Source organism: Bison bison, unplaced genomic scaffold (genome assembly GCF_000754665.1).
Source record: "Bison bison bison isolate TAMUID 2011002044 unplaced genomic scaffold, Bison_UMD1.0 scf7180017864141, whole genome shotgun sequence".
NCBI lineage: Eukaryota > Metazoa > Chordata > Mammalia > Artiodactyla > Bovidae > Bison > Bison bison.
The window spans coordinates 7,178,654-7,193,763 of record NW_011494713.1 but is presented as its reverse complement, the minus strand read 5'-3'; the positions used below and the strand labels follow the sequence as shown (position 1 = coordinate 7,193,763).

The following is a 15,110-nucleotide window of genomic DNA, read 5'->3' as shown; positions in this document are numbered from 1 at the left end:
ATGCTTTCTAAGGCCCACTGGACTTCACATTCCAGGATGTTTGGCTCTAGGTCAGTGATCACACCATCGTGATTATCTGGATCGTGAAGATCTTTTTTGTACAGTTCTTCTGTGTATTCTTGCCATCTCTTCTTAATATCATCTGCTTCTGTTAGGTCCATACCATTTCTGTCCTTTATCAAGCCCATCTTTGCATGAAATGTTCCCTTGGTATCTCTGATTTTCTTGAAGAGATCTCTAGTCTTTCCCATTCTGTTGTTTTCCTCTATTTCTTTGCATTGATTGCTGAAGAAGGCTTTCTTATCTCTTCTTACTATTCTTTGGAACTCTGCATTCATGGAAAGGAACACACATATACATATATAAATGTATACATAACTACATTACTTTATTGTACACCAGAAGTTAACACATTATAAACCAACTACACTTAAAAAAAATTTTTTTTAAATTTCATGCATCTGCTAATAGAACTCTTCTATAATTTGTTCTATATAAAATCATCCAACACTGGACACAGACTATTTTGGATATATTAGGGAGCTGAATTTACCTTCTTGAAGCGTAGAGTTATTAATGTTTTCTCAAATTTTAAACTGTCAGCATTCAAAAGTGTTAAGGATTTTCCTATTTTTAACTGGTTAGAATGGGGTATTATGCTGTGGACTGGTTATAGATTTGCATCAAAGCCCATGATTGACAAAAAAATATCTGAACAGGGAGCACCACTCCTAATTAAAGATAGCAGTCCATGGCATAATATCCTATGCTGTTTCTGACTTCACATAGTTTGATAATCTCTAGGTCCATCCATTGCTGCTTTATGGCTGAGTAGTATTCTGTTCTGTGTATGAACCACATTTTCCTCATCCATTCATTTGTTGATGGAGATTTAGGTTGTTTCCGTGTCTTGGCTATTGTAAGTAGTGCTGCTGTGAACATTGGAGTGCATGTGTGTTTTCCAATTATAATTTTGTCCAGAAACAGTATGCTTGAAGTTTCCATTATAGCTTGCATGTGCTCACTGTGTGTTTATGGCTCCTTTATGCATCTGGCCTGCTGACAAGGTTTACTTAGGATAACCACCCTGATGCCTCATGGTTATAGGGAATGAGCAAAATTATTTCAGTGAATTACCTGTATTAGGTATTCAGTAAATATTCATTATCCAGTATCTATTTATGGATAGATTAAATTATATACTCCCTTTATAAGATAGAGGGTGGGAAAACATCCATAGGAATATGTGTACTGATTGGAATTTTTAAAAGAAAGTTAAAGACTTTACTTAAAGCCTTGTTAAGCAAACATATAAAATCTTTTTATGTAGAGGAGTATTGCAGCATTGCCAAGAATTGTTTAAAATGTTTTATTTGTTTCAGTTTGTTTTTAGGTATAAATATATATAAGGTTTGATATATATATACACATATATATACACATAAGGTTTGCTACTCTGATTTAAAATTGTTCCAGAATATTGGTTCTTATCCTGGGAGAGAGGGGTGTGGGAGTGGGAGAGAAAGCAAGAAGGAGAGAATATATATAAATTACTTTAAAATATCTATTTTAGTAGTGTAAGGTAGCTCACAGAATGTATATAAATGGATGAAAGTTCATGTTCATTCATGCAAAAGCATTTTTTGAATGACTGGAAGGGATTAAGGTGTTAAGAGACTGAGCTGTCTTCCATCTTGTTATTTATTTATTTGGTCTTTTCTCCAAAGGAGAAGTGATGAAGCGTGGTTCTAAGTGAATTTTAAATCCTTTAATTATCAAGACAGTGCAGCTCTGAAATAAATCTAGATTTTTACTGTATAATAAATGAAAACGTTCATGTTGTCTGCTAGAGGTCTCCTGGATTCCATCTCCACATCCAAACCATGGGCTTTGCTGGTGGCTCAGATGGTAAAGAATCTGCCTGCAATGCAGGATACCCAGGTTCTGAGGATGTATGTTGCTAATGTCTGTGTGTTGTCCCAGGTAACGTACTCAATTCTGTCTTCTCTTCTACCCTGACAGGTTGGTACAGAGGATACACCCTCCAAAATAAATCCAAAAAGGTATGGCTTATGGTTCAGTGTTCTCCTTGGAAATCTACTGTTTGCCAGTCTTGTGTTGTCTTATCTGATCCCATTATCTGCTGTCTGTGGGCCCAGTTTGCTTTCTCTTTGATGGCTGTTCTGTAGATTCAAAAGCAAAGTGTCTGACCTCACTGTTCAGGTAAAAGAGTCCAAGTCCCATGGCTGTATTTCCCACCAGCCAACTCAAGGATAAAAGCTGGAGATGAATTTGACACCCCAGGTAGGGCCTCTGCAGGCTTTCTGATTGCTTGACCTGAGCGATGTGGTCATCTACGGATGTTGCTCTGTATCAGAGGAGGGGGGACGTCTCTGTTTATCCTTTAGTTCCAGTGCTGATATCCCAGAAGCACAGGGTCTCCCCATTTCCATGTGACTCTTTCCTTTTTTATAAAATGGAAAATCAGAGTAGTAAGTTTTTATTAGCGGGGGCCACACCGTTGGCATGTGGGATCTTAGTTCCCTGACCAGGGGTCGACTCTGTGCCTCTTGCATTGGGAGTGCAGAGTCTTAACCACTGGACCACCAGAAAAGTCCTCAGAGTCCTAGTTTTCCAACTGTGAAACTCACACGAAATCAACAGAGTGGGTTAGAACCTACATCTTTTTACAACTCAAACTGAAAAATAGAAAGAAAATGGAATGCCATGGTAAGTCATGTTTCAGGAAACTTTTGTGTTAGGTGTATATTTTACAGTATTTTGTGTATTTTTAATTATGTTTTATGATAGTCATGCTGGGTTGCTGTCCCATCACGGGCAAAGAATTTGAAAAACACTGACGCTCATGGGTTCCTTTCCCCAGTGCCAGAGCTGCTAATAGTCAAGCTAAAGAAAACCTGTGAGTTAGGTTAATACCCTCTCGGTTTATTTCAGGTCAGGTCAGCACTTTTTCTGTGACACTGCAGACTGGCACCGCATAGCCTGTCAGCACTTTCTTTTGAAAAGAACAGTGTTGATGGGGCCGTGCAATTTCACAGTTAGTTCCCATCCAAAAGGGTGAAGAGGAGGGGCGAGAGGAACATTTCAGAACTGATCAAGAACTCAGTAGAAAGAGAAAACACAAACCCACAGGTTTTACTTGCCAAATACAGCACAAGACAAAAAAGAAGCTAGCGCAGAAGTCTCAGAAAGGCTGTGGGTGGGGAGATTGGGACTGGCATACACACACTGCTACATGTAAAATAGATAACAAATGAGAACCTACTGGAGAGCACAGGGAACTCTACTCAGTGCTCTGTAGTAGCCAGAACGGTAAGGAAATCCATAAAAGGGGGGATATGTGTAAACATATTGCTGGTTCACTCTGCTGTACATCAGAAACTAACACACCATTGTAAAGCAACGAAGCTCCAATAAAAATTAATTAAAAAAAGGTGTGGGCCCAGAAAAACACCTTTCTAGAAGGTATAGGCTGTTTAAAACCATGACGGTCCTAGTTAAGCTTTCTACATTGTTGATGCTCAAACAGCAGTCAGTATTCGCACATGTGTATGTACGCACACACAGTTTATTAACTCTGACAATTTAATAATCTACCAAAATAAAGGAATGTTTGCTTTTAATGTGGTTATCCACTCCCACAGTTTTAGTCCTTTTATCCCTCCCTAAAATCCTGATGCTGGGTTTTTATACCCACAGTTAGATGCTTGTGCCTCTGACTCTTCATTTTCTACTTAAATGTAGTGAAAATAATGATAAATTATTTGATTAAAGGAGTAAACTCTTGCTGACTTTAGTTTCCCTGGGCCTTCATATAAGAACCCAGGACAGCAGATGTTCTGGTGTGAATGAGAGCATGTTAGGACTAGAGCAAAAGCCTTTCCTCTAGTACGCTTGTTAACAAGGGAACCTAGTTTACAGCCACTTCTGCTTCTTGGTTTTGGTTGAACCCTATCCGTGTTTATTTTACTTACAGTTATGGAAGTGGTAGTTATTTTTCAGGCTTCCCTGTGGCTCAGTGATAAAGAATCCACCTGCCAGTGCAGGAGGTGCAGGAGACTCGGGTTCAATCCCTGGGTCAGGAAGATCCCCTGGAGGAGGGTCTGGCAACCCACTCCAGTATTCTTGCCTGGAGAATCTCATGAACAGTGGAGCCTGGTGGGTTACAGTCCGTGGGGTCACAAAAAGTTGGACATGACTGAGCATTAACATGAGTTATTTTTCAAAGCAGGATTAAAGTGAATAATTTTGAAGTTCTAAATTTCAAGAGCAGCAATACTTAAGTCACTTAATCACCAATCCTTTTTTTTTAAGTAATTTTAAAACATAAAAAGCCACTCTCGGATAAGATCATATGAACTTTTAAGACCAAACAGAATTTTATATTTTTAACTGATGCAGGTGAATTCTGTTGAAACAAGGTCCCAGACCACAGTTTTCCCTTTCTTTGTCTGCAGTCTGTAAGACTCTTTGGAGCATCTCTGAGGCATCTTATGATGTCCTAATACACCAGAATCCATCTGTTGTCTGCTTTGGAAAGTTGGAGTGCTTCACTAGGATCTAAATGACAAAGTCTCGTGTTTATAAATTTTTTGTATTCATATTCTTAAAACCCGTTTAAGCTTCCAGTCTCACTCTTGAGAAGAATTATTTCAGTAAGAGCTTTTCTCAGTTCTTGATAATTAAACTTTGTACTTCAGCGAAATAATAAGACAAAGGCCATGCATTTACTTGTTGACTTATAAGTTGAAATATCTTTCTGGTAGATCTAAGCAAAACAGAGAATTCAGTCAGCTGTTATGAATTATGCTCAACTTTGACACCCCTTCATGAAGCAATCAGCCTAGTTGAAATGCTGTCCTAATGCTGCCTCCTTGTTTGTCAGTCTTTAGGGGAAGAGCTATTTGAAAAGCCTATTGTTTCAGTGGAAATTTCTGGTGTTATTTACAAGCAGACTTAATCGGTTAGAATGGTGATAAAACAAGCTAGTGGTTTTGCAAATGGAAGAAGCCAAGAGATTTGCAGAAACTGGTTATTGATCCTGGCAGGATTGGGGAAGTAAGGATAAGGGTAATATCTACAAAATCATTAGCTCTTCTTCTTCTTTTTTTTTTTTTTTAAACTCGAGTGGATAGGTTGCCCTGAGAAAGCAAAAACAAAATGGAGAGAGGCTGGAAATCAGAAACATATTACCTAGGTTTATTCTGGCTTTTGTGTGTCAGAATGGCATAGGAAAATGCCTACAGGGACTTCCCTGGTGGTCGAGTGGTTAAGACTTCTCCTCCCAATGCAGGGGACACAGGTTCCATCCCTGGTCAGGAAACTAAGGTCCCACATGCCATGGGGCTTCTAAGCCCCTGTGCTGCAACAAAAGATCCTGAGTGCTGCAACCCAGACCAAATGCAGCTAAAATAAATCACTAAACAAATTAAAAAAAAAGTAAGCCTATAGTCTCAGATTTACAAGACCAATTAAATGGCTGCAAGTGGACAAATGCTACCATGGAACAATGATGCCTACAAGTAACAGTGGAAATGCAACAAAATAGATAACTCTTAATATGAAAATCATCATGTCTGCATGCACAGTACAAATTACCTGCTATGATTGCTGCCTGCGTTAGTGTTAGTCGCTCAGTCATATCTGACTCTTTGCGACCCCATGGACTGTAGCCCGCCAGGCTCCTCTGTCCATGGGATTCTCCAGGCAAGAATATTGGAGTGTGGTGCCATTCCTTTCCCCAGGGGATCTTCCCGACCCAGGGATCCAACCCAGGGCTCCATTACAAAATAAGCCACTTACGTTACAAATGTTTCTGTTTTGGATTTCTCCCTGTTATTCAGAGAGCAGTCATCAGGTTTTAGGTGTATGAAAGTTAATCAGTCCTTTATCTTCTTGATTTGAAAAATCTTCTGTAAGAATACTCCTTGGGACCAACAGTTTCACATCTCCTTTAAACCTGCAAATATGGCTCCTGATTAACTGCTACTTTGAATGGTTCATTGTTATTCAGTGCACCACCTTTTTATGAGTTCTGGACAGCTTTATTGTTAAACAGTATACTTGACAGAAAATTAGTATTTTAATTCTTTTATTTATTTATTTTAATGTAGACCATTCTTAAAGTCTTTATTGAATTTGTTACAATATTGCTTCTGTTTTATGTTTCAATTTTTTGGCCACAAGGCATGTGGCATCTTAGCTCCCCGACCAGGGATTGAACTCACACCCCCGCCTTGAAAGGTGAAGTCTTAACAGCTGACCTCCAGGGAAGTCCCTTAACTCTTTTAAAATGTACAGTTGAGGGGTATTAAGTATAGTTATATTGTTGTGAAACCATCATCACCATCTCTAGAACTTTTTCATTATCCCAAACTGAAACTCTATAAGCATTTAATATAAGCTCCCCTTTCTTCCCTCCTCCCAGTCCTTGTAACCCCAGTTCTCTTCTGTCTCTATGAATCTGACTACTCTAGGACCTTCATACAAGTGAGGTCAGGCAGTATTTGTCCTTTTGTGTCTGGCTTATTTCACTCAGCATCCTGTCCTCAAGGTGAGCACTGGGCAGGCAGTCTGGTTCTCCACAAAGATAGGGATCAACAAAACATTTACATCAGTTCTTGCCTGGAGAATCCCAGGGACGGGGGAGCCTGGTGGGCTGCTGTCTATGGGGTCACACAGAGTTGGACACGACTGAAGTGACTTAGCAGCAGCAGCAGCAGCAGAAGGAAGACACATCCAAAGTTCCTTCGGCATCCTAAAGACTGACCTGGAGCTTCAGAAACCCATTAATCAAACCCCAAAGAAATTACACACACAGTGCATTTTTGTTAGTGTTTAACTCTGTGATCAGTTTTCCAAAATCAGTCTGAATCCTGTCCTTGTCATGAGAGAGATCGGTGTTACCTTGTCTCTGTGTGTGTTCTGGGTCTTTATCAGTAACAAGATTGGGATTATGCTTTCTCACTCACGTACCCTATGCCTGCTCCTTTCTCACAGTGAGGAGGGGCAGGTATCTTTATATGTTTTTTTGGTTCTTCCTGCCTGGAGAGAAAGGATGGCCATTCTGCTTCTGACTCAGGCAGTGGCAGGATCTACCTTGTCATCACCAATGCTGGGAGCAGCATAGTCTCAAATTTTCATGCTGTTTTCCTGTTTTATTGGCAGAGGATTAAAAGGGAGAAAGGAGAGAATTGCTCAGATAAACGTAGCACACGAAACTAGATGCACAACCCACCCTGGTGGAAATGCACTCGTTTTTCTGACTCTGAACGAATAAGGATCACTGAGTATACGGGCGTCTCTGACCTGGGTCCCCGGGGCGTGGCCTGCCCCTCTCCCACCTTTGTGGTTAGCTACCCCTGACATGCCATGTCCACATGGCTGCAGTTTTAACAGGCTCAGGGCTACAAGCAAGTTGAGCCAATGGTGCTTGTTAAACAGCTTCTTCTTTTAGGTTGGCCAAAAAGTTCACTTAGGTTTTTCCGTAAGATGGCATAAAAACCCAAATGAACTTTCTGGTTAGTCCAGTACCTCTCCTTGTCTGGCCTGAAAAGTACGTAAAGTAGGGACCAGCAGTGCCTTTCTGAATGCCAGTGTTGCTGCTTATTGATGAGCACGTCATACAGTTGAACAGCAGGAACTTTTGGTTTTAAGAAAACTCACATCCGTGGCTTGCTTCCTGTGGGTGAGATCCAGTCTACGGTTTTGCAGATTGCTCCTGACCAGTTTCCAGGGTTTCTTTTAGGTCTTTTTAGGCATAGTTTTCCCACAGGCAGTGTCTTAATACCGACATCAAATTGCTTCTTAGGGATTTAGAATGGAGAGCAGTTTGAGACTGGAAAAGGCTAAAAATAACCAAGCCTAATTGATTCCATGCATTTTGTTTAAGTAAAGTGCTGAGAGGAATGGGCCTAGAAAATCAGCATAATTTTCTGGACCACTAAGTACATAGCCCTCCATCTACTAATTACTTGAAACCCTTTAAGAGAAGCACCTCCTGTTGTGTAGAATCTGGAGGCATTTTAGGATCTATAAATGCTCTGAGCTGACTCTGGGCATGTTTGCCTGTTCATTTACAAGGTGTTTATCTTAAGCTCTCTGAACCCCAGGATTCAGTTATATGTTTTCAGTGTTTCAGCCCTGCTTTCGTTCAGGTGGCCAGCCTCTGTAATTGACAGCCTACGACCTTGACTGCAAACTGTAGGTGTTGCCCTGGTGCCCTTGCCCCTCCCCTCCTTGACTTGCCATTGTTTGTGCTCTTTATTGTGAGCTGAGGGGTTTTTGATATTTTTCTTAATTGGAGGATAATTGTTTTACAATGTTGTATTATTTTCTGCTGTATAACAAGAGTCAGCTATATGTGTGCGTATATCCCTTCCCTCTTGAACTTCCCTCCCACCCTGCTCCCCATCCTACCCTTCTAGGCCCTCACAGAGAACCAAGCTGAGTTCCCTGTGCTTTACAGTAGTTCCCACTAGATATCACATGAGAGTGTATGTGTCTGAATGCTCCTCTGCCAGTCCACCCCCCACCATGTTGCTCCATCTGCGTCCCCACAAATAGGTTCATCTGTACCATTTTCCTAGATTCCACGTATATGCATTAATATGTGTGCTTGTTTTTCTGACTAACTTCACTCTGTTTGACAGACACTAGGTCCACCCACATCACTGCAAATGACCCAAACTTTTCCTTTTTATGGCTAAGTAATATTCCACTGTACATGGTATACCACATCTTCTTTATCCATTCATCTGTTGATGGACATCTAGGTTGCTTCCATGTCCTGGCTATATTGTAAATAGTGCTTCTGTGAACATTGGAGTATGTGTGTCTCTTTGAATTATGTTTTCCTCAGAGTAATATTGGACTGGGATTTTTATGGCCGCATAACCCAAGTTCTTCTCTCCACAGGGTATTTTCCCTGAAACGTACATCCATTTGAAAGAGGCCACTGTGGAAGACCGCGGGTAAGTTCTAACATAGGAAAATGCCTAACAGGTGAGGTAAAGGTATAATATCATTATAGGTTTTATGAAATTGAAAGGTATCATTTTGTGCATTATTTGTCTCAGGTCATCAGTTCCATTTGTTGGATGAAAGGGAAATGGGATTTTTTTCCTGATATCATTCCTTCTGCCTTCTCTTTGGATATTTTTTCCTCCCTTGCATCCTTCCCTGGGACAGTGGAGGCAAATAATGAATGAACATAGAGGGCCTGTATCTTCTTCTTGTACCAACTGCTCACTATGCCTGTGTGCATCTGGGCACGCATGCACGCACACACATATGAACGTTTGGTACTCTTTAGCCATTAGACCTGAGAACCTTCTCTTTGGGAACCTTGGGGGATGACAGGTGACCAAGCTACAACCTGTGCTATTTATCTCTGTACCTTGGACAAGTCAGCGCACCTGGGGCTTTCCCCCTGCAAATCAGAGAAAACAAATCTGGCCCCACATTGGCCCTGAACTTTTTTGTTTATTTTTTCCTTTCTTGGCTGTACCGCATGGCATATGATATGGGATCTCAGTTCTCCAAACAGGGATCAAACCAGCAACCCCTGGTTTGAATGGAAGCCCAGAGTCTTAACCACTGGACCACCAGGGAAGTCCCTGGTTGTGAACTTGATGTAAAATTGTATGAACTAACTAGTATGTGTGATTGTGCTCTGCAGAGAAAATTCACTTCCTTGATGGTGAGTCAGTGGGCAGGAGCGTCAGGAGGGAATAAAGAAAGCTTGGAGCAGGAATTCCAGGGCTGTTAGAAAGGAGTGGGTCACAGAGGCATACTAGCTCACAGCCACAGAGAACATTTTCAGCCCTAAATTCCACACCATCATTTTATAGATGAGAGATGGAAATGTGCCCAAATTCACACACAATCAGGACTCAAAACCACGTGTCCTGCCGCTACTGGAGAACTTCCCCCTGCCTTTTTTTTTTTTAATTAAAAAAAAAAAAAGAAAAAAGCAGAAGCAAGTTTTATTTATTTTAATTTTGGTTACACTCTGGGACATGTAGAATCTTAGTTCCCTGATCAGGGATCGAACCCACACCCCTTGCTTTAAATGACAGATTCTTAACCACTGGACCACAAGGAAGTCTCTGGAAAATCTTTCTGATGGTCTGTTCCTGGGCAGCCTCCAGGATCACTAGCCATGGCCACATTGGAGGAAAGGCAAAGTTTGGGGCATGTTCCCAATAACTAGGGTTGCCAGGTAAAATGCAGAATGTCAAATTTGAAATTCAGGTAAAAAGTAATTTTTATTTACATTCATATCCCATGTGTTTCCTGAGACATACTTAGAGTTAAAAATTAATCCATCTGAAATCCAAACCTAATGGGGCATCTTGTATTCTTATTGATGTCTGGAAATTCCACCAGTAATCCCCATTTGTTAGATTGCTTTCACTCTTTTCTTTTGCTAATCATAAAAATACCAGACAGGATTTATGTGCATGAATGTCACGTCTGCCTTGTATTAAAAGTCCACTGTGAGTAAGTGAAGATTTGGGTATATGTACATTTTCTGTGCAGGTAGCCAGCAGATGAGAAGCAAACCAAGCACTGTTGCAAAAGAGAGCCCCACTTCTATCCCACAGCAGGCCCTGTGTGAGGTTACAAGCCCCAGGACCTTATGCCATGAACACCCCTCCACTTGCCCACCTTCACTAATAAAATGGCAACTTGGCAGAACCAGAGAAAGGATTCAGTTTAGGCTTCCATCCCTGGGAATTGCTGAAGCTAGCCTAACGTGGTATAGTAAGTCCCCTACATATGAACAAGTTGCATTCCAGGAGCGTGCTCATAAGTCCAACAGAGTTAGCCTACGTACCCAACTAACACCATCAGCTATATAGTACTGTACTGTCACAGATTTATAGTACTTTTCACACAAATAATACATAAAAAGCAAACAAAAAACATTTTAAATCTCACAATACGGTACCTTGGAAAGTACAGTAGTCCAGTACAATAGCTGGCATACAGCTGCTGGCATTGAGTGAACAGGTAAGAAGAGTTACTGACTGGAGAAGGGAGAGGAGGAGGGAGAAGGTAGAGATGAAAGATCAGCAGCAGCAGGAGACAGCAAACTGTGATTTCAGTCACACCTGATGTTGACGGCACAGGTTCTGGTTCCTTTCTGGAACCAGATGCACATTAGCATCTTTGAACGTTCGCAACATGAAGGTTTGTATGTAGGGGACTTACTGTACTCGAGGTTCCTGCTGCTGCTGCATCACTTCAGTTGTGTCCGACTCTGTGCAGCCCCATAGACAGCAGCCCACCAGGCCCCGATGTCCCTGGGATACTCCAGGCAAGAACACTGGAGGGGGTTGCCATTTCCTTCTCCAGTGCATAAAAGTGAAAAGTGAAAGTGAAGTTGCTCAGTTGTGTCCGACTGTTCGAGACCCCATGGACTGCAGCCTACCAGGCTCCTCCATCCGTGGGATTTTCCAGGCAAGAATACTGGAGTGGGGTGCCATTAGAAAGATTCAAAATGGGGAAATAGAGGGATTTCCCTGGCAGTCCCATGAATATTCATTGGAAGGACTGAGGCTGACGCTCTAATACTTTGGCCACCTGATGGAAAGAGTCGACTTACTGGAAAAGACCCTGATGCTGGGAAAGATCAAGAGCAGAAGGAAAAGGGGACAACAGAGGACAAGATGGTTGGATGGCATCATTGACTCAATGCACATAAGTTTGAGCAAACACTGGTAGATAGTGAAGCACAGGGAAGCCGGGTGTGCTGCAGTCCGTGGGGTCACAAAGAGTCAAACATGAATGAGCGACTGAACAGCAACAACCAGCGGTTAGGATTCGTCACTTTCACTGCTAGGGCCCAGGTTCAGTCCCTGGTCCAGGAGCTCAGATCCCCCAAGCTATGGAGCGTAGCCAAAAAAAAAAAACAACAACAAAAAATATCAGAAAACAAAGCAAAACGAAAAAAAAAAATGAGAAAGTAGAGGCTGGACTCCATATCCATTCCACTATAGACACAATTCATTTTGAGAATCATCGTGTGTTAAGCTCTTTCTCTTTTCTTGAATGCTAGATGTGATAAAAATTGCCAGAGCTCCCCTAAATGGACAAGTTTTGCTTGGTTTCAAGACCAACCAAACCCATCTCCATCTTTGAGTTCTAAGGATCATGACGTCCATCAGGAAAATCACCGATGATCCCCCCGGAGTTAAGGGAGCCTGTATCTGTTCTTTTTAGGCAGAACGAGACCGTGATTCCTGGGGAGCTCCCCCTGGTGCAAGAGCTTACCTCCACACTGCGGGAATGGGCTGTCATCTGGCGCAAGCTGTACGTGGTGAGTTATCCCCAGGCTGGAGCTGGTGGCACTGTTCTTGGGCCCTCAGCCCATCTGTTCTGCTACAAGAGGTCAGCCATGCCTTAGCTCTGTATGTGGAGTGAGTGCATCTTACGTGGACAGTACAATGGCTGATAACCTGCAGACTTCCATTTTCCTGGAGGAGGGCGGCTGAGGATACAGGTGGTGGAGGAAGTGCCCATAAGACATTAGGCTAGTATTTTTCCAGTTGACATGCTGATTGTAATGTTATGAGGATGACAACTGCAAATCCATCATCCTTTCTAAGTGCTTGGAACTATTCATCGTCACAGCAATCCTAGTCCTATAAAGTAGATGTAATTATCGCCGGTTGATCATTGGAGGACTTCTTGGTGGCTCAGACAGTAAAGAATCTGCCCACAGTGCAGGAGACCCGGGTTCAATCCCTGGGTCAGGAAGATCCCCTGGAGATGAGAGTGTCTCCAATATTCTTGCCTGGAGAATTACATGGACAGAGGACCCTGGTGGGCTACCGTCCATGCAGTCCCCTAGAGTTGGACATGACTGAGCAACTAAAAATATCAGTGGAGAAATTGGAGGACATGCTCTTAGCCTTTCCATCTAACCCAGTGAATAAGCATTTGGCACTTGTCAGTGCTCAGCCATGTTGAGGGCTCCCATGAGGGTGGCTTTCCCTATTGTGTCCAGTGTGCCTTAGCAATGCTTAAATGTGGGTCATGGTAAACCATGCTCTAAAGAGTCTTCTTTTTGAGGCCAACTCGTAGTACTGTTGATCACAATAATGGCTTGACGTCAGGATGCTAACAGGCCAGGTCAGTGGGAAATGACACAGAAACCAGCACATTCACTCGCTCATAAACCATCCTCCCAAGTTGGGTGTGTGGGTTTGTAATCAAGACAAGGTAAGTCTACATATTCGGTGCTCCCATTTCATTTAGTTTATGTTTTCCAATTTCTCCCTCTTTTTCTTTGTTGTAGTTGCTCTTTCTCAAGCCTTTATCAAGCATAGTAGAAAAGCTTTTGCATACATATATAGTATGGATAATATATATGTTTTAGAAAATTATGAATTTTTGCCTAGCTAAAAAAGTTGACATTTTTGCTGTATTTAAAGACAAGTAAATTTAGCACTTAATATTTATCAGGCTGGGGACATCCCTGGGGGTCCAGTGGCTAAGACTTCACACACTCAATGCAGGGGGCCTGGGTTCAATCCCTGGTCAGGGAACTAGGTCCTACAAGCTGCAACTAACAGCTTGAATGCCATAACTGAAGATTCCACATGCAAGTCAGTATATTAGAAAAAATATTTATCAGGCTAGCACCTGGGGCAGCCATCTTGCAGGAGACCAAGAACTCTGAGTCTCGTGGCAGCAAGGGTGCACCCGTGTCCACTTGAGGATGCTCTTGCTCAACACTGAAATGCGCAGACACTGTTTCCTAAAGTTTCCTCTTTCCTGTAGGCTTCATGGGTAAGCATCACTAAGTTTTGCCTTCTGTAGGCATCTTCCAGACTTCCGTGGCTAAGAATTCTCAGCAGTGTATACTCCCGTATGTGTGAATGACATCAGTGAGGTAATGAACTCGGCTCAGTGCCTGAGAGGCAGTCTCTCTCTCTTTTTTTTTTTTTATGTAGCTGTGCTCATCTTGGTTTTTGTTCAGTCATGTGTGTATTCTGCATTTTAACTCAAAAGCCAGTCTTACTAAGTTATTGAGAGCACCTCACTCTAGACCCTTAGTACTAAAAGCAGGAATCAAACTCAGCCTAACTTCTAAGAGTTAGTGTGAGATATTTCATCTCCCAGGGCTGTGGTTGTATAGGATGGACATGCAGTAGAAATCACCAGCCCCTTCTATGGAAAAGCACGTGATTTTTCTCTGCCAGCACATCCTTCAAGGCCCCATTTAAGTCATTTTTTTTCTTCACAATGTGTCTTCTAAACCCATCAATCCATAATGTTTCCTCCTGGACCGGGAGCACTTACTGCCAAGTCGATCTGGCCCCTGGGGCACGCTGCCTTGTAATGCAAGTGATCTTTTGATCTCTTTATGTTTCACCCAGGAGAGAGCTGACCTATAAGTCCTTAAATCACAAGCTAGGAGAGGAGAGAGATGCTGTTTTAAGCCCTTTGATCCCCATGGATCATCTTGTCTTTCTATTGAAAACACTCTCTCGTTCCAGTTAATTGATTGGTTAGTGGAGGATGTAACAAGGTTGATGGATGAGTTAGTTCTTTAACCGATTCTTTCTGGAAATTGGTGAGTGGTGATACGGGTTAGCTAGTAAGTACTGGGAAATGAGATTTTGATAGCTGTAATGTACAAACATGGGATGAACTAGACATTTCTGCTTGCCGAAAGACGACTCTCATGCTTGAGTTCATTGTCTGTGTCTAGTCCATGTCCACAGGTAATTGTGCTGAGTCTGCTATTGACCAGAAATGAGAAGTAAGTGAGGCAGAGAGGAAGATACATGGTTCATGTATTTGGGCTTCCAGATCTCTTAAGCTCTGGTTGAGGAACTTCCTGTGTGGAAATTCCACTATTTAATAGCAGAATTGGGGTTCTAAGTTAAAAAAAAATCCACCCCCTTCTTGGAGATCAGCACGTTTCCCATCTTAATTTGACTCTCATAAGATAATTATTTTATTATTTGTGAATATTTTTTGATGACTTATAGCTGCAGTTGCTTGACTAAAAGGCACTCAGTTTGGGAATCTTCATCAGTTGATAAGGCTGAGAATTTGTTCCTGCTTTTGGT

The 15,110-nt window shown here is 42.0% G+C and overlaps 1 protein-coding gene across 1 annotated transcript in view; it reads left to right on the top strand.

Moving 5' to 3' along the window:
• DOCK5 (dedicator of cytokinesis 5) overlaps nt 1-15,110 on the top strand; it is a 206,948-nt gene that overhangs the window by 29,229 nt on the left and 162,609 nt on the right. Inside the window, exons 4-6 of the mRNA XM_010840180.1 lie at nt 2,023-2,063; nt 8,938-8,993; nt 12,250-12,346. Of these exons, the coding sequence (XP_010838482.1) occupies nt 2,023-2,063; nt 8,938-8,993; nt 12,250-12,346 (194 nt within the window). The remainder of the gene's footprint in view (nt 1-2,022; nt 2,064-8,937; nt 8,994-12,249; nt 12,347-15,110) is intronic.